The 24,106-nt window shown below is 50.3% G+C and overlaps 1 protein-coding gene across 1 annotated transcript; it reads left to right on the top strand.

The window, feature by feature from the left end:
* The first annotated feature begins 5,258 nt into the window (after window positions 1–5,258).
* Window positions 5,259–23,990, top strand: LOC114511357 (cytochrome P450 2F1-like). Its single transcript, XM_028530070.2, is given in 16 exon segments — window positions 5,259–5,625; window positions 5,706–5,868; window positions 8,429–8,592; window positions 10,862–11,017; window positions 11,306–11,342; window positions 11,345–11,373; window positions 11,376–11,495; window positions 11,905–12,026; window positions 12,707–12,812; window positions 12,814–12,870; window positions 12,872–12,931; window positions 13,558–13,699; window positions 16,589–16,748; window positions 23,114–23,164; window positions 23,328–23,442; window positions 23,709–23,990. Coding segments are annotated over 16 exon segments (1,956 nt in total). The 5' UTR covers window positions 5,259–5,433.
* The last annotated feature ends 116 nt before the right edge of the window (window positions 23,991–24,106 follow it).

Genomic DNA, 24,106 nt, shown 5'->3' with positions numbered 1-24,106 from the left:
TCCAGCCCCTTCTTGCCTGTAAGGTCTCTTTGGAGAAATCAGCTGACAGTCTGATGGGAACTCCTTTGTAGGTGACTGTCCCCTTACCTCTTGCTGCTTCTAGGATTCTCTCCTTCATTTTTTACCTTGGCTAATGTAATTATGATGTGCCTTGGTTGTGTTTCTTCTTGGGTCCAACTTCTTTGGGGCTCTCTGAGCTTCTTGGATTTCTTGGAAGACTGTTCCCTTTGCCAGATTGGGGAAGTTCTCCTTTATTATTTGTTCAAATACATGCTCAATTTGTTGCTTTTCCCCTTCCGATTCTGGTACCCCTATAATTCGGATGTTGGAACATTTAAAGGTGTCTTGGATGCTCTTGAGCTTTTCCTCGATTTTTTGAATTCTTATTTCATCATGTTTTCCTGCTTGGTTGATTCTATCTTCCTTCTGGTCCACTGTATTGTTTTGAGACTCAGATTCCTTCCTTTCACTATTGGCTCTCCTCCGCGTATCTTCCTGCATCTCTTTTATGGTAACCTGCATCCTTTCATCTAAATTGCGCCCAAAATCAACCAATTCTGTGAGCTTTCTGATCACCAGTGTTTTGAACTGCGCATCTGATAGATTGGCTATTTCTTGATCGCTCAAAAGGATGAGTCCTGGGGGACTGATCTGCTCTGTTGAAAACATATTTTTCCCTGTCTCTCCTTTTTTTTTTTTCTGGTCTGGTTGCTCTTGTTACGGTGGGGGGGCGGAGCCTTAGTTGTTCACCGGGGCTGGGCACCCCAGTCGCTAGATTGTGACATTATATGTGGGAGCGGGGGCGGGAGTGGGGGCGGGAGGGAACAATGGCGGTAGTTCTGTTCTCCTGGGCTCAGACCCTTCTCTGGGCTCTCGGGCTGCGAGCTCTGCCCCGGTCCACAATCGCTGCCTCACTGGGTCCACCAGTCGCAGCTTGCATACTCAGTGATCACCCCTGTGTTCTTGCTCCCCGGATGGCTGTCGCACTAATTTTGTGCCAAATTTTCCCCGACCTCCACGTGCTGCCGACCCGCGCCATTCCCGCGCCCGCCCGGCACGTCGTCTCCTACCAGTCTGGATGTACAGGTCCACTTCAACTTCTTGGCTGCCCGACTTCCATTCAGATAAATCCTCTGCCGGTTCTGGGTGTTATTCTGTCTGTAAATTATTGTTGTAAATTATTGTTGTTCTAATCTTGGTTGTATGAGGAGGTACGGTGTGTCCACCTATTCCTCCATCTTGCTGGAAGTCCTAATTTATTTTTATTTTATTATTGTTCAAATACAGTTGTCTGCCGTTTCCCCCCACCACTTCATCCCCCACCCCAGCCATCTCCACCTCCCTCCCCTGATTCCACCGCCTTTGGTTTTGTCCATGTGCCCTTTATACATGTTCTTTGACAACCCTTCCCCCCCCCCCCCATTATCCCGTCCTACTTCCCCTCTGGTTACTGTCAGCTTGTTCTTAATTTTAATGTCTCTGGTTATATTTTGCTTGCTTGTTTGTTTTGTTGATTAGGTTCCACTTAAAGGTGAGATCATATGGTATTTGTCTTTCACCACCTGGCTTGTTTCACTTAGCATAATGCTCTCCAGTTCCATCCATGCTGTGGTAAAGGATAGGAACTCCTTCTTTCTTTCTGCAGTGTAGTATTCCACTGTGTAAATGATCCATAGTTTTTTGATCCATTCATTTACTGATGGGCACTTAGGTTGCTTCCATTACTTGGCTATTGTAAATTGTGCTGCTATGAACAATGGGGTGCATAGGTTCTTTGGGATTGATGTTTCAGGGCTCTTATGCTAAGTGAAATAAGCCAGGTGATGAGGGACAAATACCATATGATTTCACCTTTAACTGGAACATAATCAACAAAAGAAAAAAGCAAACAAAATATAACCAGAGACATTGAAATTAAGAACAATCTAACGATAGCCAGAGGGGAAGGGTGAGGGGACAGTGGGGAGAAGGGTTTTTAGGAACTACTATAAAGGACACATGGACAAAACCAAGGGAGAGGGTGGAAGCAAAAGAGGAGAATGGGTTTGGCTGGGGTGGGCATGGAGTGGTGGGGAGAAAATGCAGACAACTGTAACTGAACAACAATAAAGTAATTTTAAAAAATTAAAAATAAAAAAAAATGTTAAAAAGTTGCCTTACAGCCAATTAGTTATGTGGCAAAATGTCTGCAACTAAAATGTTTGTGGCAAAGATGTCTACAGCAAAGATGCTACGGTGAAAATATTGGACATATGAGGGAGCTCCTGGCCTCCCAGACATTTTGCAGACACTCAGGGGCTCACTGCCCAGGGCACTGGAGTCCTCACCCAGCTCCATGTTTTGGCATCCTGCCCTTGTGACCTTGCCAGGAGTTAGGTAACTAAGTCCAGTTTCTCAGGCAGGGGCCAACAGCAGACACAGCTGGTGGGGGCCAGGGAAGCACTGTGTGTGGGCAAGGGGGAGGGTCATTCAGGTCTGATATTCTTTCTCCTGGGGCTTCCACCTGTCCTGTCCTTCTCCCAAACCCTGCTTCAGACTCTGCCTTCAGTCCTGCCCACTGCAGTCACTGGTGGAGGCATGAGAGACAGAAAGAAAGAGAGAGACCCTGAGAGTTTGAAGGAGATGGTGACTGAGAAAGTCTTACAGAAAGAGAGAAGCAGAGAGGAAGAGAAAGGGCGCAGACAGGATTAGAAACAGAACAGAGAGTGAGAGACAAAGACCCGGAGACACAGAGTGAGGGAGAGATAGCGACCTAAGCAGAGCCAAACAGACAGAGAGAGACAGAAGCAAAGTGAGACATACAGGACTTCAGAGACAAACTGTGAGGACCAGAGAGCAGTGGGACGAGCTATGGAAACAGGCCCTGGGGAATGAGAAACTCCTGCTCAAGACAGAAAGGGACTTGCCCAAGGTCACACAGCCAGTTGGGAAAATAGAACCAAGTACCCAAAACACCAAAGAGACCAGGCCCCCATCCCTGGTCTATCACTTTGCCACAGCCCCACAAACATAGCCCCCCAAAGCCAGACCTGGGCCCCAAATGGCAAAAGTGAAAAAGCCTTTTCCCCACTTCAGGGCAAATGACCACCACTGACCACAGTGAGAGGAGCTAAAGTCAGCCTGCTGGCCAAACTGGTCCAGGAGGGCAAAAGTCGTTCCCCAGAACAGCATGGCAGCTGAGTATGAGCCAGAAGAATGCACACAGGTAAGGAGGTAATGGTAAAGGTAATGGTAATCCCTTCCCATCTCTATGGGAAGGGATTAAAGATCACAGGAAGAAAAAGGGAAGGGGGCAAAGGAGCATGGAGAGGGGTGATTTACAAGCAGCCCCTGCCTTCCCCCACCTGCCCAACCCACCATTCTCACAGGCACAGGGCATGCCTGGAGCAGCCACAGGCAGCACGGGCCAGAACACACCTCCACTGCTCCTGCACTCTCCAGGTGAAGGGCCAGGGGCAGCTCCCAGGAGAAGAGAGGTGGCTCTCAAGAGAAGGGTCCCTGGCTCCATCTCCCTGTCTCTAGGACTGGCTGGTATCTCCCTCATCATCTCCTCTGAGGGCTGACTGGGTCTCTGGGTCAGTCTTTCTGGGGCTTTTTCTGGGAAGCTGTTGCTTCATTTGACCAGTGTTTTAGTCTTAGCCCTGGGGTTTCCATACTGTCATCTTTCTCTGGACTGTGAAGCCTTGGTTCAGACCCCTGATTCTTTTGTGTCTGCTAGTGCCCTCCCTGTCTCTGTCTAATGCTCCCTGTGTCTCTCATTCTCTCTCTCCCCATGTCTGTCTCTGTGCATCTCTCTATTCTGTCTCTCTGTTAACCTAAGAATAAAAGGCCAAAATGAGAGACAACAAGCATCTATTTGAGATCAATGAGAATAACTATTCAGGGACAACTGATTCAGCCAGGGCCCAAATGGTGTTCCAATTACCAGACAAAACCATGGGGTATTCACGAGAACAGCAAGGGGAACAATTATATCAATAGAGGGAAGGTGTTTCTAGATTGTTTGTTTTTTAATCCGAGGACATACTTATTGATTTTAGAGAGATGGGAAGGGAGTGGAGAGGAGGGGGAGAGAAACATCGATGTGAGAGAGAAACACTGGTTGGGGGACTAAACCCGCAACCCAGGCACGTGTACTGAAAGGGAACTGAACCTGCGACCTTCCTGCTGGTGCAGATTACACAACAGAGTGGTGTTAGTTCTAAAGAATCTATTTAGTTTTCAGTCTAGTCTTCATAATATCTGCTTTCTTGTTGTCTTTGCAAATAGTTCTTTGGGACACAGTGTGCAAAGGTTATTTTTCTCTGTGTTAATATTCTGGAGGTCTGAGGCATAAAAGGTGTGAGGCAGTTCCTCTAGGATGGCAGCTCAGATTCCATTTTATTTTCTTATTTTTCATTAGATTTTATTTATATATTTTTGGAGAGAGGGCAAGGGAGGGACAGAGAGAGGGCAAGAAACATTAATGTGTGATAGACACATGGATCAGTTGCCTCTCACGCGGCCCAACCAGGGACCCTGCCTGCAACCCAGGCATGTGCCCTGACCTGGAAAGGAACTGGTGCTTTGTGAGCTGATGCCCAGCCCACTGAGCCACACCAGTCAAGGCTCTGATTCCCTTTTAAAGTGGCTCTGTTGGTATTGTTCATTTACATCTCTGTCTCTATGTATCTATTCTTCCTTTCTCTGTCACGCTTGTCTCCCTCAGCTGTGTTTAGCTCTGTCTCTTCCTCTCTGTGTCTGTCTCTCTCATTCTTTCTCTCTCAGTGTAGACTTCTGTGTCTCAGGAAGTATATATCTCTGTCTTGCCATCTCTCTCTTCTGCCTTTCTCTAGATCTGTGTCTCTACTTCTGTCTCTTTCATTCTCTTGTCTCTCTGCCAACCCTCTTTCAATGGTTTTTCTCGGTCTGGCTCTCTATCCTGTGTTTCAGTTTGCCTGGCTCTGTCCCTGTGCCTGTCTGTCTTTACTGCTGTCTCTGTGTGAGGGTCAGTCTCATGAGTGATGATGGCTACATAGATAGACAGATGCCGGACCAACACCTAGAGATATTTAGATATTTCACTCTATTTAGATATCTCACTCTATTTTTCTGTATCCCTCATTAACTCCATGTGTATCTGTCTCTTAGTCTCTCTCTCTGTCCATCTCCATCTGTCTCTGTTTTTATTTCTGTCTCTCTTACTGTCTGTCTCTCTGTATTTTGACTACCTCTACCTCTGTTATCTGACTGTCTCTGTCTCTCTCCTCTTCCCTCCTTTCCCCACTCCCCATCCTCCAGCCTTTCCTTGTCTCTTCTACCCAGTACCTCCTTTCTTCTCTCCATGTGCCCACATTTCCAGGATCTGGGGAAGTGTGTTCCAGAGGAAATGAGGAGTGAAGAGATCCTACTCCCTCCCCGGCCCTACCCTCTCCCACTTTGCCCCTCCCTCAGATGCCTGAAGCTGCCTTCACCATGGACAGTATAAGCACAGCCATGCTGCTCCTGTTTCTGGTTTTCACCTGTCTGTTCCTGACCCTCAGCTCAAGGGGCAAGGGGCAGCTGACGCCAGGCCCCAGGCCCCTCCTATTCCTGTGAAACTTGCTGCAGCTTCACTGGCATGGCATGCTGACCTCTCTCACCAAGGTGCAAGGGCCTAGGCTTGGGAGAGGGGAGGGGTCCCATGGCCCCAGACACCCCTGTGACCTCTGGCTTCCCACTCCCAGCTGAGCAGGGAGTATGGCTCTGTGTATGCAGTGCACCTGGGGCCCAGGCCAGTGGTGGTCCTCAGCGGGTACCAAGCCATGAAGGAGGCCCTTGTGGACCAGGCAAAGGAGTTTGGTGGCCATGGCAGCTACTGCACCTTTTTCAACTTTGTTAAGAGCAATGGTAAGCCTGCTCCCCATCTCCTCCACCCCCAGCCCATGGATACAGGGGATAAGGCAGGAGACTGTGCTCCCAATTTTGGTGGCACTCAGAATCACTGAACTCACTGATGACACCAGATGGGGTGGATCCAGGCAGTACAAGTCTAGGGTGAAGTATGGCCTGCCTCTCCCACCCCCAAATCCTATCACCATGACATTGAATGGCACTTCTGTACCAATCCCTATCTCCATCCGACTGCAGCTCCACTCTCCTCCCAATCCCTGTCTCTACCCCAATCACATCACCAACTTTTCATCTCAGTCAGGTGACCCAATGATCTGGCCCTAGTTCATGTTGTCCACTTCAACCTAAGTCCAACAATCCTGCATCTGTGTCCCCCATTTCACCCTTAACTCTGTCTCCACCTGCAAGACTGACTGCATCTCACTCCAACCTCCATTTCCATTATGAACCCTCTCCCAACCCCCATGTTAAAGTATATCATCAACCTCACCCTAATACTTTAGTCAAACTGAACTCCACTATCATTCTTCCCAGCCCTACCCCATCTTCTATCCCAATCACCTACTGAAGTTGTCAGTACCCAGTTCCCATTTCAAACCTGAATCTTGCTACCATCACTCAAAACAACCCCATCATATATCTATCCAACCCCAAGCTCAGTCTCAATCCCCATCTACCAATTCTTATTCTACCAAACTCCATCCCCACCACCAAACTCAAACCAAATCAATCATCAATTCCCAGACTCCCTCCAAGCCCCACTGCCAGACCCATCCCAAGCCAAACCCAATTCTATCCCCATCCATCCAGCAGTCATATCATTAACTACAAACCCATCCTGTCTCAATATTCTGTTCTCCTCAGGCTTGAAAATCACTTCGTCTTATGGTTTTTCTTAGATTTTATTTATATATCTATTTTTTTAGAGAGGGGAAGGGAGGGAGAAAGAGAGATAAATATCAATGTGTGATTGCTTCTCACATGGTCCCCATTGGGGACCTGGCCCACAATCCAGGCATGTGCCCTGACTGGGAATCCAACCAGTGACCCTTTGGTTTGCAGCCTGAGCTCAATCCAGTGAGCTATGCCAGCCAGGGTGGTTTTCTTTTCTTTTTTTTTTTTTAAACATAAATCTTTTAGTCAAAGGAAGACATATAACAAGGATCAATAAATGAGGGGGGTGGGGAGAGGGAGAGAGAAAGAAAGAAAAAAAGAAAGGAAAGGAAGAAAGAAAAGCTGCTCTGATTTTAAAAAGGGGTCCTGGAGCCCTGCATCCTGTACTATTCTTCTCCTCCTAAAGAATCCCCAGGAGCTAGCATCTTCACTAGATGGGTCCCAGGTACCCCTGGATTTTGAATTGAAGAGCTCTGGAAATAAATAAATAAATCAATAAATCAATAAATAAATCTGCCACCACTTATGGTATATTGAATATACTTTCCTCCCTTATGTCCCCTTCCCTCGGCTTGATCTTATGACCTCACCTGTCCAGATATACCAGATGCAAGGAGGTGAAGACAAGGCAGTTGAGAAACTCACCTTGATACTTTTGCACAGAAAACATCTGTGCATACATCATCCATTACTAAAAATAACTACCATCTAATGGTTTGATACAGAGCACAAAGGGTAACATTGAGGTCCAGCCAATTATTACCTGTGTACCTTTGGGCATGTGTGTCGTCCCCCCCTCACCTGTGCTACCATGAGAAGGTTGTTATAAGAAATTGATGTGATAATGCAATTTTTCTTCCTTACCATCTAGTTCTCTACTCGTTCCAAAGGAATTAGAAATAAACATACCCAAGGCCTTATCCCATTGTAGCTCCCATCCAGTAGGAGACACAGCCCCAATACCAGACTGCTGCAGCCCAGAGCCACAGGCAGGGCAGGGATGGGGGAGGGGGCGGTGGGGGGGGGCGGCGCATCCAAGAGAAAGCACCTGACCCAGCGGGGAGGGAGGGCCAGGAATGGCTCCCTGGAGAAAGAGACCTACAAGCTGAGACCTAAAAGATGAACGCGACCTGTCAGGGGCTGACAAGGGACGAAGAGTGCTGTGGGAAGAAGAGCCGGCCTATGAACAGACCCTGAGACCAGGGAGAGAATGCAGTAGGGTCTTTTTAGCTTCCAGATGAGTTCAGAATGTCTCAGTGTTCCTTTTTCTTGCTTCTTTCCCTAATTCATACATTCATTAATCAATAAGCTATCAACAGCACCTCCTGTGTGATAACTCCTGCCCTGGACAATGCTAGTAACACGGTGGTGACCAAGGTAGGCCACCACTGTGCTTTCACAGTTTAGTGAAGGAGGCAGCCCCATCACCTGACCATGACAGCCCAGGGTGATCAGGTCTGTGATGGGAAATGCCCAGGATCCTATGGAAGCTCAAAGGAGGCATTGGACCTAGCTTGGAGGCTCAGGGAGGGCTTACCAGGAGGGGCAGGGAAGATGGCAGATTCATAGTCTCTCTCCTAGCAAACAACAGGAAAGGAAAGTCAGATGGCAGTGGTCTCAGAGACAAGTCAGAGGTTGAGTTGGCTCTTCCTCTTCTCCCCAGGTATCACGTACTCCAATGGGGAACAGTGGAAGGTCCTCAGGAAGTTCTGTATCCAGATTCTGTGGAACTCCAGGATGGGGAAGAGGAGCTTTGAAGAGCAGACCGTGGAGGAAGGCAACTTCCTGCTGGTGGAGCTGTGGAAAACTGGAGGTCAGGGTCCCAGAGTGCTGTCGTCCATGTCCCTCAGTCACATCTATCCTACTTAGTGGCCAAGACTGTCAGATACCATGACTTGGGTGTGAACAGGAGGCTCCTCGCTTAGCCCTCAATAAGTGGTGACCCCTGGAGGTGGATCAGCTTGGGGTGCTGCGTTTCCCTGAAGCTCAGGGACAGAATATGTTACAGTGGTGGCCACTCTGCTGCGCTTTGTGTGGTACTTTCAGCACAGCTGGTGGGTGATCATGATGATGATGCTCATGAGACTCACCGAGCGTGGGGCCCTATGTGAAGCACAGTTCCACACATAGGCCCCTTAAGCCTTGGAACAATCCGTTTTCCAGGTGAGGAAATGGAGGCATGTGGAGGTTTAGTGATAGGCTTGAAGTCATAAAGCTAGTAGGTGGAGGAGCCAAGATTTAAACCCATGTCTCACTGACACCAAGTCCACACTCAACACACTCATGCCCACTTATCGAAGCACTTATTGGATACCACACACTGTGCTAAACTCTTCACACATGTTAACCTGCATCACCCTCCCCACAAGCCTTGGCAGTTGTTATAGTGACAAAGCTGAGTCCCAGAAAGGTTAAGTCATATGCCCAGGAAGTAGCTGAGCTGGGATACAAACCCATGGGAAAAAGTTAATAAAATTTCAAGCATTTACACCATGCCTACCATATGCCAGATCTGTCCCAAAAACTTGATGTATATTACTTCCTTGAAAAATCACCCAAGACTAAGAAGTAGATCCCATTATAAGCCCCATTTTATAGAAGAAGAATCTGAGGCAGAGAAGTAAACAGCACTCTTGCCTAATCTCCAAATCCTGCTGGTTTGGGGTGAGGGGTGAACTGTGGTAGGTGATGCTGCAGAGGTTAAGTGATGTGAGGTAAGTAAAAGGATAATTGCCTGTATTCGTTTCTTATCGCTGCTGTAACCAATTGTCACAAATGTAGCAACTTAAAACAACACAAATTCACTGTCTCGCAGATCTGGAGTTCCGAAGAATAAAGCAGGTCAGCAGGGCTTGTTCTTCGCGGAGGCTCTAGGAGAAAACCTACTTCCTCGTCTTTTCTAGCCCCTGGAGGCTACCTACATTTTTTGGCTCCTGGCCTCTGTCTCCATCTGCGAAGACAGCAACATAGTATCCTCCAATCTCTCTTTCTCTCCATCATCCCATCATCTTTTCTCACTCAGACTCTTCCACCTCCCTCTTGTAAAGACACTTGTGATTACATTAGGCCAGATAATCCAGAATAATCCCCCCGTCTCAAAAGCTTTAACTTAACCACATATCCACAGGTTCTTGGAGATTAACACATGAACATCTCTGTGGAGCCATTACTCAACCTATTGCAACCCCCTGGTCTGCAACAGGCTCACGATGCACTTCCCCACCACACACTCCATTGTAACAGCCCCATCAGAAAACTGTCATCAAGCCCACCTCACAAATGAGAAAAATCAGGTTCAGAGAAAGGCAGTCAGTTCACTCAGGTCACACCAAGACAAAAAGGCCAAGCCAAGATCCACACTATACCTACTTAACTCCAGCCCTGGTTTTCCAGGCTCTGCTGTTATGTAGTGACTAATGTGTTGGAGTGCGTGTTGTTTTAGTATTATCTCCTGTGGTCTAAGTTTGGTTGTCGGATCACGGGTGCCAGGTGTGGTGTTGCTGTGTGGTGTTGCTGGGTGAGGTTGTGGTGCTGCCAGGTCCTGCATGTAACACTGTCCTGTGCTGTCTCTGTAGCACAGATGTTGTTACGTTGCTGTATGCTGTGTGTCAATCTATTCTCTGCCTTTATTGTACGTGTTGTGATATCGCACACAGCATGTTCTGCGCTATCTGCTGGTTTGTTGTTGTTTGTGTTGTGAGATAGTGTAGTACTATGCAGGTGTTACATGTCAGTGTCTTTTGTTGCCGGGTCTGTTTCTGGGCCAGCTATTAGGTCACTGTGTGTTATGTGTGTTGGCATGAACTGGGGTCATATTTACTGGGTGTTTTGCCATATGTTATGTGTTCTACGATGCTTGATGATTGCCATGCATTGGTGTACTGTGCGTTACGTCAGCAAACACATTTTGGGTGTTGCTATGCTTAGCGTTGGGCAACCAGCAGCACACGTTCTGTGCTGCCAGTCACCGAGTCCCCTTATCACAATTGGCTGGATGGTGTGCAAACTGAGACTGTAGCTGCATGGGGCCTGGTGTGTGGCTCATATGTTTCCTAAGTGTACCCCGGACCCCCTTCACCCCCCACCTTCACGGGAGCCCTTTGACCCCACATTTGCACCCAACCGCTCAGTGTGCAACATTATCAGCTCCGTGGTCTTCAGCAGCCACTTCAACTACAACGTCGAGCGTCTGCTCACCATTATCCACCTCCTCCATGACACCTCTCAAATCCCGAGCAGCCCCTGGGGGGAGGTCAGGAGGCCTAATTATTTGGGGGACAGGGAGGCGCGATGGGGCAGCATTTAGCCCTGCCTGGCTGGTCCCTTCTCATCTGACCCCTGCCCCAGGTACAAGGTCCCGCCCAGCCACACCCAAGCCCGCTCCACGGCGTCTCCACCTACATACACAGCCCCCCATCCCCAACCAGCCTCCCCAGAACTAGCCCGTCAAGACCCCGTCCCTGCCTCCCGACCACCCTGACCTTCACTCGCACACACCCTGCCTGCTCCTCCAGAACCCCCGAGTCCGCCCCATCCCCAGTGGTATATCTCTCTGAGTCTCCTGGACTGGGTGCCCGGGCGCACCGAGGCCTTTTTCAGAACTTCAGGCGCGCATGAAGGACCCCATTGTCCGCAGCGTCCGCGACCACCAGGCCTCTCCGGACACCAGCTCTCCCCGAGACTTCATCGATTGCTTGGAACAAGATGGAACAGGTAAGCTCTGCCTGAAAGTCCCACCTTTGGTCTGAACTGCTTCCCTTACCTGAAACCAACAGGGATCCCAGTTGAGCGGGTTTGCGTGTGACCTCTCCGCATTGGGATGCGAAGCTGAACAGCGGGTTCTGCTGCGCTGGAGCCCGGAGCCATTCCGCGAAGCTGCCAGTTAAAAGCTCGCTGAGAAGTCATTAGGGATCTGTTGATTGTGGACCCTGCGGCTGAGATTTTTCCCTGCCCCGCCCACCCGCGCTCCCAGCTCCCCCGAGAAAGAGAAGTTAAACAGAGGAGGGACTGAACTGACGCCCAGTAGCATCTGCATAGCTCTGGGGGGAATGGGGCCCCCAGGCTCCGAGCGCGTGGTCAGTGCGGGGCCAGGGTCTCCAGATTCTGGCTCATATCTCCACTGATTTACCCCCGCAGGAGATGCAGGATCCGCTGAGCCACTGCCCCACGGATACCCTTCTGATGACCACACGTAACCTTCTCTCTGGTGGCACCGGGACCGTGAGCACCATGCTGCGCCACGCACTCCTCGCGTTACTGAAGTCCCCAAAGTGCTAGGTACGCGCGCCCTCCCTCGCCAGGAGATGCTCCCGCTGAGCCGCGCCGCCCACACACAGCGAGCCCAGCAGGCCTGAAAGTCCGAGCCTCCTGCTTACCCTTGGTCCCACAAACCCACACGGAAGCTGGCCCCACCCAAGCGGCCCCCACGGACCACACAACCTGCCTCACCCCTGGCCCCGACCGCATGGCATTGCTTTGTGGGCCACCTCTGACCCTGTCCACGCTGCCACCGAGCCCGTTCCCACGCCCAGAGCCGGCCCCTGAGCCTCAGCCACGGTGCCTGCCCGAAAACTGACCCCTCCCACACAGTCTGGCCCGGCCACACAGCACTGTCTGCGACCCCTTCTGCCCAAGCCCAGCCTCCAGGTCTATCCCGGGACCTTGGCCTCCAGGACTGCGTCCAACGGGGCTCTCGCCATCTGCCGCACCCCGATCTCTGAATCCCAGCGAGTTCTGGACACCAGCCCCCACACCCCGAAGTCCCGACTGCACCAGTCCCTGCACAAATCCGACTTTCTTTCGCACTTACCGCCTTCTCTGAACCCAACCCTCCCGCCGCCCCAAGACCTCGGCTCGCCCTCACAGGCACCCCTGTGGTAGCCCCCGACTGGGGAACGTGGACTGCTCCCACACACGCACACACCTCTGCCCAGCCAGGTAGAGCCCGCTGGTACCCTCGATTACATGCCCGTCTCCCTCGCCAGCCCGCGTCCTGGAGGAGATCGGTCAGACGCCAGCGGCTGCCGGCTCTGGAAGACCGAAGGGCCCACGCCTTACACAGATGCTGTGATCCCCGAAGTGCAACTCTTCACAGACGTCATCCCGCATAAACTTGCTGCGCCACATCACGCAGGACGCGACCTTTCGAGGCTGCCTGCTACCTGAAGTTCGCTGGGTACTCGACAAACGACATTTGATACCGTAAAAAGAGGAGTCCCAGGCTCTTGCAAGAAGGATATCAGACCCTAGCAATCCACACCACAGACCTTAACAACTGGCATCCTCACCAAGCCCTAGCAACAGACATCTGAGGCCTTAAATCCAGAACTTCAGCCCCTGCCCAAGACCCTGCCCACACTACAGTGGGTCGGACCCTGTCCTGAATCCCAGACCTCTTCCCCATAACAGGTCCCCTTCCTAGGACCCCTCTCCAGAATCCCCAGGGTCTGAGACTTTGTCCTGGGGATCCCTTGCGCCTCAACACTGTTCCCAGAGACTTGATTCCTCCCCAGGAAACCTAAATCTGTTCCCTCAAGGTGGGTAGGGTATCCCACATCCCTGCCTCAGACTCTAACAACACAGCTTTCAGCGTTCATCACTGGAAACACCATCGCTGGGAACCCCAGACACCCAGACACATTTCCCAGACGCTGATGGAGTTCTATGCGCACGCGCGCGCACACACACACACCCCTCCCCCGCATCAAGTTCTCAGCCCTGTAGAGTGGGAATCCTAGTTGGGGAACCTCCCAGCTCTCTCTGCACCATTAATCCTGCCTCCCACCCACACACGGCACCAAAGCCATCACCCTCCTCCACACAGTCCACTACAACCCTAGCCAGTTCCTGACACCCCAGGAATTCAACCCTGAGCATTTTCTGGATGCCCATCAGTCTTTCAAAAAAAGCCCTGCCTGCATGCCCTTCTCAGCCTGTGAGAGTGGTGGGGACACGAGTCAGTCATTCAGACCCTTGATTCCCAACTACACTACCCAGCCCTCCAAACCCTCTCACTTCATCCCACCCATCCTCAGCGTTGGATGAGACATCCCTTCCCCCTCCCAACTCTGCTCCTACAGGAGCATAATGACTGAAATGCTTGTGGAGGGAGGTAGAGAGGAAGAAGAGTAATTTCACTTGAAAGCAGTCACTCAGTTTCTCCACTGGGTGGCGCAGACGAGGTGGTTCTAGTTTTTCTTGGCTTCCATCTTCACTCTGCTAAAGAAAAATCTTTCCTATGTAAGTCAGCATTACAGAGGGGAAAAAGTTGGGGGAGATAATAATAGGTAACTTAGCCTATTGCATATTGTGTGCCAGGCACTGCCTCTGAGAAGGACTTAAGAGTGGTGGTTAAGTACTGGGCTTTGCAGCCAGACTCCAGCTCCATCATCTCCAAGGTGTATGGCCTTGGAGATGTTATTTCACCTCTGTGCCTCGATTTCCATATATATGAAATGGAGATCATAATAAGGCCCACCTGTCAGAGTTATGAGGGTTAAGTTAATTAATAACTGTATAGTGCTTACAGTAGTGCATGGCACATGCTAAAACCTACATAAGTATTATTTTCTCGCCGCTTTATCTGCATTTACCATTCACAACAACCTACTGAGTCACTATTATCCCCATTTTAAATACCCAGAAACTGGACTTCCAGCCAAGATGAAGGCATAGGTAAACACACTGTGCCTCCTCGCACAACCAAAATAAAGACAATAAAAATTTAGAAACAAAAAAAAAACAGTACTGACAGAAAATTGAACTGTATGGAAGTCCAACAAACAAGGAGTTAAAATAGACACATTCATCCAGACCAGTAGGAGGAGAGGGTACGCGGCAAAAAGAAGTGGTGGATGGCAGATCCCAGGCATGCAGGTGGCAGCTGGCGGACCCAGTGAGGTGGCAGATTGTGGAGGGGTGTGACGCACAAGGTGGCTGGTGGACCAGACTATCTCACATTCACACACAGATAAACCAGGTGAAACTGGGGAGTGAGACAGACCACACAACCCAGGGCTCCAGCAAGGGGAAATAAAACCTCAAAACACCGATTGAAAACACCTGTAGGAGTTGAGGTGCTGGGAGAGACTCCCAGCCTCACAGAGTTCCTTGGAGAGACCCACAGGGTCCTAGAACATACACAAGCCCACCCACATGAGAATCAGCACCAGAAGGGCCCAGGTGTTTAGGGGAAGCAGCAGAAGAAACTGAAATCCAGCAGAAAGTGGAGCAAGTGCCACTGCTCCCTCTCAGACCCCTTCCCCACAAACAGCATCACAACACAGCTAAGTGGATTGCCCCGCCCTGGTGAACACCTAAGGCTCCGCCCCTCTCTACATAACACACGCATCAAGACAAAAAAAAATGTCCCCAACAAAAGAACAGATCAAGGCACCAGAAAAAATACAACTAAGCGATGAAGAGCTAGCCAACCTATCAGATGCACAGTTCAAAGCACTGGTGATTAGGATGCTCACAGATTGGTTGAATTTAGCAAATTAGATGAAAAAATGAAGGCTATGCTAAGTGAAATGAAGGAAAATGCACAGGGAACCAATAGTGATGGGAAGAAAACTGGGACTCAAATCAATGGAGTGGACCAGAAGGAAGAAGGAAACAACCACTCAGAAAAGAATGAAGAAACAAGAATTTTTTAAAAATTAGGAGAAACTTGGGAACCTCCAGGACACCTTTAAACGTTCCAACATCCGAAATATAGGAGTACCAGAAGGGGAAGAGGAAGAGCAACAAGTGGAAAAGTTATTTGAACAAATAATAAAGGAGAACTTCCACAATCTGGCAAAGGAAATAGACTTCCAGGAAGTCCAGGAAGCTCAGAGAATCCCAAAGAAGTTGGATCCAAGAAGGAACACACCAAGGCACATCATAATTACATTAGCCAAGGTTAAAATGAAGGAGAGAATCCTAGAAATAGTAAGAGATAAGGAGACAGTTACCTACAAAGGAGTTCCCATCAGACTGTCAGCTGATTTCTCAAAAGAGACCTTGCAGGCAAGAAGGGGCTGGAAACAAGAATTGCAACTCATGAAAGGCAAGGACCTACAACCAAGATTGCTCTATCCAGCAAAGCTGTCATTTGGAATGGAAGGGCAGATAAAGTGCTTCCCAGATAAGGAAAAGTTAAAGGAGTACATCATCACCAAGCCCTTATTATACGAAATGTTAAAGGAACTTATCTAAGAAAAAGAAGATAAAAAACATGCATAGTAAAATGACAGCAAACTCACAATTATTAACAACCACACCTAAAACAAAAACAAACTAAGCAAACAGCTAGAACGGGAACAGAATCACAGAAATGGAGATCACGTGGAGGGTTAGCAACAGGGGAGTAGGAGGAGAGAGGGGGGAAAAGGTACAGAGAATAAGTAGCATAGATGGTAGGCGAAAATAGACAGGGGGAGGGCAAGAATTGTATGGGAAATGTAGAAGCTAAAGAACTTATGACACATGGACATGAACTAAAGGGGGAGAATGTGGGTGGGAGGGAGTGTGCAGGGTGGAGGGGAGTGGAGGGGGGGAAATGGGACAACTGTAATAGCATAATCAAAAAATATATTATAAATAAATTAATTAATTTTTTAAAACCCAGAAACTGTGGCACGCCCAAGATCACAAAAAATAGGGCAGAACCGGGATTTGAATCCATAAAGTTGCATTTGTACAATATCAGGCCATTCTGGTTCAGGACTTACTTAAAGCTTTCCCAGATCTTTGTCCTCGTATGCTTTCCCCTGGGAATTTGGGGCTGGAGCCCCTCACCTCCTCTTATGTCATCGCTCCTCCACTCCCACCTCTGAAGGATGCCAGCAGTGCCTGAGCGAGTCCTTGGTGCGCATGGAACCCTTCCTCTACTTCATCACCATCCTGCAAAACTTCTCGCTGCAGCCGCTGGGGGCGCCAGAGAACATCGACCTCACCCCGCTTACCTCTGGCCTGTGCAATTTGCCACGGCTGTGCCTGTGGGCGATGACACCCTATTCCCAGTTCTGGTGCTTCAGGCTTAACAACCCAACTTGGGGTTTAGATTCTACACTTCTCAGGAGGAACCTCCCTGCATCTGCTACATCTCTCCAGAATTTTAGCTACTGTCCATGGGAACCCAGCCAACTGTCATGCACCTCCACACTTCCTACCACTCTTGATGTGGCTTCTTCTGTCATTCTTTGGTTGTAAGGCTTCTCTCCAGCTAGTCTTCAGTTAGTTATTCAGGATGGTTTTTCTATAATTTCATTGTGAGCCCTTCCAGATTCGCATGTGGGAGATGAGGCCCGCCCCTAGAGGTTGTTCTGCTCCTCTTCTCCGTCCACTGTGCCCCCTCCCTCTCGCTGTCACACTTGCTTTCCCTCACTCTGTGCCTGCCACATGCCCATCCCTCATCCTCCCATCTTTCCCCCTCTGTGCACCCAGAGGCAAAGATTTGGGGAAGATGAGGTGCATGCCTTGTTTTACCCACAGAACTCGCTGTATTACACACCTTTTGGGGGGCTCTTGTATAATTTCCTAGTAAATTACCCTGCTGTGGTGGAATAAAGGGAGGAGGACAGGTCCCTAGGATGGAAAGAAGGGAGAACTGGCGGCAGAGAAAGAAGGCACCAACAAGTTTCACGCTTACCCTTGGGGCAGCTAGAAATTGGTAGAAGTTGTTACCTGGACATAGGCTGGAATATATGGGCCATGACGGCCCAAAGACAGAGAGACAGAGAAGCAAACAGCACCCAGAAAGACACTGAACAGCTCTGCAAGAGATGCAGGGCACTGCACCAAGATGGAATGTAAGCAGGGAGGAGGGGAGAGATGGGGAGATATAACAGACACAGAGACTGAGAAATAACAGGGTACTAACACATAGTGCCTCCCATTCACACAGTTCTAAATTCCTCATTTACATCTCCCTATGAGACAAAGCAATGTCATTATAGCGTTTTTATAGTTGAGCAAACAGGCTCAGAGAGGTGAGGTGACTTGCACAAAACAAGACAACCAAAGACAGGCAGAGCTGGGAATGAAACACAGACCATCTGGCTCCAACACTGCTCCTCTCAATCTCACAAAGCGGAAACACAGAGGAAAGCACCGAGATACACAGACTAAGAAGGGGGGGGGGGGGGGGCAGGTGCAAGAAGATTGAAGACAGAGACAAGGAAAGACACAATGACCAGAAAAAGACAGAGAGGAAGGGCAATGAACGTGAAAGTGAAGCAGCAGAAGACTGAAACTGTCCATTTCTCACCCTATTCCTTGGATTATTCCTTTGTTTGGCAATTCCTCCCTTTGGGGTTGGGTAGCAGGCCCAGTCCTGGGGGCTCCCAACCTGGGACTGAACTTAGCGCCCTGACACCCTGCTGACAGTAGCTTTTCTCCATAGGCTTTCCTGAACCAGAGTCAGGCAGAGCGGGGCTGGACCCCCAGCCACGGGCAAAGGTGGCCTGAGAGTCCCTACCCTGAACAGGGTCCCCCCAAGGCTGTCCAGAAGCAGGGACATGCTCTGTTGAACACTTGGCCAGCTAGGTGAGGCATATATGCAGTCTCCACATGGGGCATTCTCTCCCTGATCCCCATGCTGTTCCCACCATAGGCCAACCAGGGTCTGCCCTAGGGCCCAGCCATGGGAAGGAGAAACTCGGAGGTCTTGAGAAGGATGGAGAGGTGGCAAAGAGAAGCACATAGAGATCCCAAAAAAGAGGCAGAGAGGTGGAGAAAGACAGGAAGAGACTGAGAGACATGTAGAGACAACAGAAAGAGATCCTGAAAACCAAAGACAGGAGGGAGTCAGACAGAAAGAGAGACGGGGGGGGGGGGGGGGGGGGAGGAGAAGCACTGGGAAAAAGGGAGAGACAGAGATGCCCAGAGAGAAGACAAGGAGATTCTAAAACAGAGAGAAATTAAGAAGGAACAGAGAGAAAGAGAAACAGGTCTGAGAGGGAAGAAAAGGGGGAAATAGAGACACAGAAATCTCAAGAGATGAGACACAGAGACAGGCAGGAAGAGCGACAGTCACAGCAACTGAGCAACAAACAGAGACTGACCCCTGGCTGGTGTAGCTCAGTGGACTGAGCATGGACTGTGAACCAAAGGGTCACCAGTTCAATTCCCAGTCAGGGCACATGCCTTGCAGGCCAGGTCCCCAGTGGGGGCCATGTGAGAGGCAACCACACACTGATGTTTCTCTCCCTCTCTTTCTCCCGCCTCTCTCTCTAAAAATAAATAAATAAAATCTTAAAAAAAAAAAAAGACAGAGACTGAGAGCAATAGAGACAGAGACAGAAATCAGGATGACAAAATCACACATTCATTGAACAAACATGTACTGAGCATCCACTGTGTGCTGAGCACTATTTTAGGTGCAGAGGATGCAGGCGTGAACAACACAAATGCCTGCTCTTGAAGACACCCTAATAAATGAAAAGGATTCATTAGAGAGCCCAACAGACTGGGATGGGGTGGGGTCAGGGCAGTGCATGCTTGCTGTGCTCCCCTGTACCCCAACTGTCTGTGGAGTCGGCACCCCATCCCACAACCCCTCCCAGTCACCAGGTTCCTAGACTGAGGAAGGGTGACAGGCAGAGGCAAGGAGACAGGGAAGCACAAACTGGAAGAGTAAGGTAAAGACAAATTAGGAGAGTTACAGAGAGATAAAAACATATTCGAAAGGAGAGAGCAAAAGATAGAAAACAGACATGAACAGAGGCAGACACTGAGAATGAAACCAAGACAGAGAAAGAGAGAGATGAACAGAAACAGAAACACAGAGAATGAAAGGGAAGAAGACACTGAGGGATGAAACACGAATCAATGAAGAGACACAGAGACACTGAGAGGCACTCCTAGAGACAAGCCCAGTCCTAGACTCTGCACAGCACCTCCTACCCTCTACTCAGGTCTGGGCCCTGTGCTAGGCACCTGGCAAAAGGCTGGATCTGGCAAGGCAGGGGCTGGCAGGTGGTTGGGCCACATTTCTGAACAGTCTATTCCAAGTATTGGTTCAGCAATGGGCATGGAAATGACAAGGACTCAGGTGTGAGTCCCTGGAATCACAGTCACAGGCCACAGGAGTGCCAGCCTAATGACACATCACCAGGGGTGGTTTTTATGAGTTTAGGACTCAGGAGTGTATTTAGCAATCTGAAGTACAGTCATGCACCAATTAACAATGGGACACATTCTAGGAAATGAGAAATTTGGTGATTTTATCATTGCAAGGACATCACGAAGTCCACTTACACTGACCTAGATGGCACAGCCTGCTATACACCTTGGCTGCATGGGACAGCCAGTCGCTCCCAGGCTAAACGCCTGTACAGGAAGTTACTGTAAAAAACAACATGAGCTTAAGTCAAGGGCAAGAGAAAATGACGTGATCAAGAAACACAGTAAACACGTCTGCAGCTGCTGCTGGTGTGACTTGGCATACTGTTCTACAGTGGGTTGCTTCTAATACAAGTAGAAAGCAAGCACTCTAAAATAATGATTTTTAAAAGTGTAGTAAATACATAAATCAGTAACAGGGTCATTCATCACCATCACCAAGTATTATGTGCTTGCATGTGTTATGCTTTCAGACAACTGGCAGCACAGTAGGTTCGTTTACATCATCACTACAAACACGTGAGTGGTGGGTTTGTGCTACAGCTTACCACGGGCAACAGGAATTTTCCAGCTCTATTAAAATCTTGTAGGACTACGGTTGTATGTGTGGTCTGTCGTTGACCTAAATGTCCTTATTGGGTACATGACTGTACAGGGTACAGTTTTCAGGGGTCATGGTGCAGAGAAATTTAAAAATGCACTCCTACAGGCCAAATAAGAAGAACCCAAAGGTGCTAGGGGCTCAGGAAGGTGCAGCTGTTGGCTAAGTGTAATGACACAGAAATGCTGGTGCATGCAAATTGCCAAACAGGGCAAGCTGAAACTGGTACAAAAAGTCTAGGTGTAGCCAGGCAGAGCAGTGCTAGGTCTTTGGGGGCGGAGTGACCTTGGGTTGGAAAATCTGGGGAATAAGAGGCCACAGACGCCCAGCCCTCCCACTCTGCGTCCCCACTCCGAGACTCCAGGGGAATCAAATAGAGGCGAAGGCGTGCAGGCATCAGAAATCGAGGGCATGATGGCAACAAGAATCGCAGCACTGCTGTTTCTGCTCCTGCTGCTGGCGCTGGGCAGGCAAGGTTGAAGTGCGAACACTCAGACACAGAGAGCCCTATCTCCACCCCCGCCCCCACCTGGGGACCCAACGCCCTAACCCCCTGCTGGGGAATGTGTGCAGCGGGAGCCTGAATAGTGCACTCGAAGCGTTAGTCTTGACAGGGGGTGGGGTACAGAATTTTGGATTCATGGAGGTGGGCCTGGGACTGGAACTCCTGGTTCTCTGAATGAAGAGAACTGAGAGCTCCGAGTCCTGAGGAAGGTTAAGGGGCCTGGAGTCCTGCATTCTGGGAAAGGATTCTGGGTGGGGTGGGAAGCTGGGGGCCTGGACTTCTGGTTGTTTGGGAAGAGGAGGTGGTAGAATGGAGAGTGGAATTGTGGGGGAGTCAAATCTCCAGAGAAGCACAGTGTAGGCCTGAGCTCCCGTTAAAAGCAGAGTCGCACTCACTGCCCTATCCCCAACCTCCATTTCTGGGTCCTGAGGGAGGAGAAGCCTGGCGTAGGTAGTACAGTGAGAGAACGGGAAGCAGAAGGGTCTGTTCTCCTGGTTCAAGGCTGGGAGGGGGGATACTGAGAGTCCAGATGCCTAGTTTTGTGGCTGCAGGGGGCTGAGGATAGATTTCTAGATCCTGACGGAAAAAGAAAGCGTGAGCCTGGACTCCTAGGTCTGAGGCAGGAAGCTCGAGATATGAATTCCTGAGCCTGGAATAAGGGGCTGAAATGGGAACTCCTGGGTTTGAAGGGGGAACGAGTTGTGAGCGGGGCTCTGGGGTCTCTATAGAGGAGGGTGTCGGGATCTCCCACCCGGAATCCAATGAGCACCCGCTCTACGTAGCGCTCTGGCCGCTGGGCTCTCCTGTTCACAGGCAGCTGGGCCAGCGCCCTGCAACGGTGCTGCGCCGCTAGGCAGCGCTGTGAGATGTCTTAGTGCCCTTGCAGATACCTTTTATAGTTGCCAGCCGCCTTTTCACGAGCGGAAGTGACAAGTCCCAGGAACTGGAAGAGCAGACGTGAGCATTCCCTTGGGGTGCTAAAAGGACTGGGGCCAGGAAGTCGGGGCGGGGCCTAACAGAGACTCAGCGCTAAAGAGAGCACGTGGTGAGGGGAAGGTGGGGCGGAGCTAAAATGTAGGGAAGACCGGGGTTGGCTGCTTGTGCGGTGATGGAAGAGCCAGAGAGAGCAGGCGCTCGTCAGTGATCGGGACCAGCAGAGGTGGGGCCGATGTGTGCAGAGGGCGGGGAAGGCTGGGATAGCAACCAAGATGGCTGGGAAAGAAGTTGAGCGAAGGAGTTGCAAGGGAGTCTAGTTGGTGGCTGGACGCTTGCCTGAAGGGGCGTGGCCAGCTCCTGGCCTACCCCTTCTCTGCCTCACCCCCTGGCTGCTCGTTTCCCAATGGGCGGGGCTGGCGGAAGCTGAGCAATTTTGCACTTGGAATGCTTACGGAGTTCGGGTTGGGTGCGCAAGGCTGGAAGAGGCGGCTTTTCTGGCGAACTTGAAGCCACCAGTGGTGGGGCTTGTTCACAGAGGAGAGGGGCTTGGTGTGGGTGTGGCCAACGGACGGGAGGGGCTGCAAGAAGGCCTTTGAATGGAGCGAAGTAAGTCCGAGAGCTAGATGGAGGCGGAGCCAGAGCACTATGACCTAGTCATGCGACCCCCGGCGGCTACTATTAATAAGATAATGCTGCCTCTAATGATATCTGCTCCGTGGTCCTCGGGAACCCCTAGGGCTACAAGGACCCAGAGTTCCTGAGGCTCCTGGACCTCTTCAATGACAATTTCCGCTTGAGTTCCAGATGGGGCGAGTTGAGAGGACTGGCCCCAATCCCTCTTGCTGAGCTCAAAACTATGCCAAATCCTGAGTACTTAGACCTACCTAGAGTGGATCATTAGGATAGGACTTAGAATGTTGGAATGGGAGAGTTCTAGGACTTACATCAAGATCCTGTTCCCCCCAATGTACATTTCCCCTCCATCCTGAAACGTCTCCTGGGCCCACACCACCTAAACGTCGCGGAGCTTCGGATCTTCATCTGAGCCAATCCAGGAGGCACAGCAGCCTGGGGAGCCCTGCAATTTAATTGATTGCTTCCTAGATCAAATGGATAAGGTGTAGTCCCCTGCCATCCTAAATTCTATCCATGCTGCCCATGAGGAGGCACCTAGCACCCCTCTCCTCTATCCACAGAAACAGAAAGACCAAGTCACTTCCAGAAGGAAAATTTGGTGATGACCACAGGTAACCATTTCTCCCACAGCACGGAGACCACACACACCACCCTCATTCTCCAGTTCCTAGAGGTGGCATGTCTGCCAGCAGGAGCCCAAGTTGAGGGGACTGGGCTGTGGGGATGGCTAGGGGCAGGGTGTGCGTGGCTCTCACTTTGTTGGCCCCAGCCAAGGTGCAGAGGGAAGCTGGACACCACAGTGGGTCAGGCATGCCTCCCAGGCCTGGAGGACCACCAGCGCCTGCCCTACACCAACACAGTGCTGCAGAAGACCCAGCGCTTCATCAGAGTGCTGGGACTGTCACATACCTTCGCCTGTGCAGCCACTTTCAGCCCAAGGTATCCACTGAGTCTGGGGATTGTGTGCAAGACTCAGGAGCACCTAGTAACTGAGATCAGCAGGCATCAGCATGTGTGCAAGAAATAAGACCTCACCTTCCCCATGGCTTCTATATGGTGTCTTGGATGGATGAAAGGCAACCTTACCATGTTCGTTAACACTTGCAAATCCTCCTAGAGTACCTTCCTGATTTTTCTGCTTGTGCCTGCACACAGGGACCCTATCCAAGAATCCATACTGCTTCAACACCCCCGGCCAACTTTCTGAAGGGCCAGTTCCTAGGGTACATGGGGTTCTCCCCCCGAATCTGTATCCCCAAGAAAGTGGATGTGCTTGGGTACAGGCCTGGCCTGACTGGAGATCGTCCTCTTTGTCACTATCCCGCAATGTTCTTCCTGCTTCTTGTAGGGAGCCCCACCAACATAGACCTCACCCCGCAGTGCACCGGCCTGGGCAATGTCCCCTTAGCTTTCCAGCTCTACCTGGTGACCCGTTGAGGTTAGGCTCAGCCACCCTCTGCCCACCGATCTCAGCCCTCCATACTTTGTTTAATAAAGACCCTAAACTGTAGATGGAGGAATCTCCTTGCCAAATAGAGGGGGAAGGAGAATCA

Source organism: Phyllostomus discolor, chromosome 12 (assembly GCF_004126475.2).
Source record: "Phyllostomus discolor isolate MPI-MPIP mPhyDis1 chromosome 12, mPhyDis1.pri.v3, whole genome shotgun sequence".
Taxonomy (NCBI): Eukaryota; Metazoa; Chordata; class Mammalia; order Chiroptera; family Phyllostomidae; genus Phyllostomus; species Phyllostomus discolor.
This window is presented reverse-complemented; position numbering and strand designations above follow the sequence as displayed.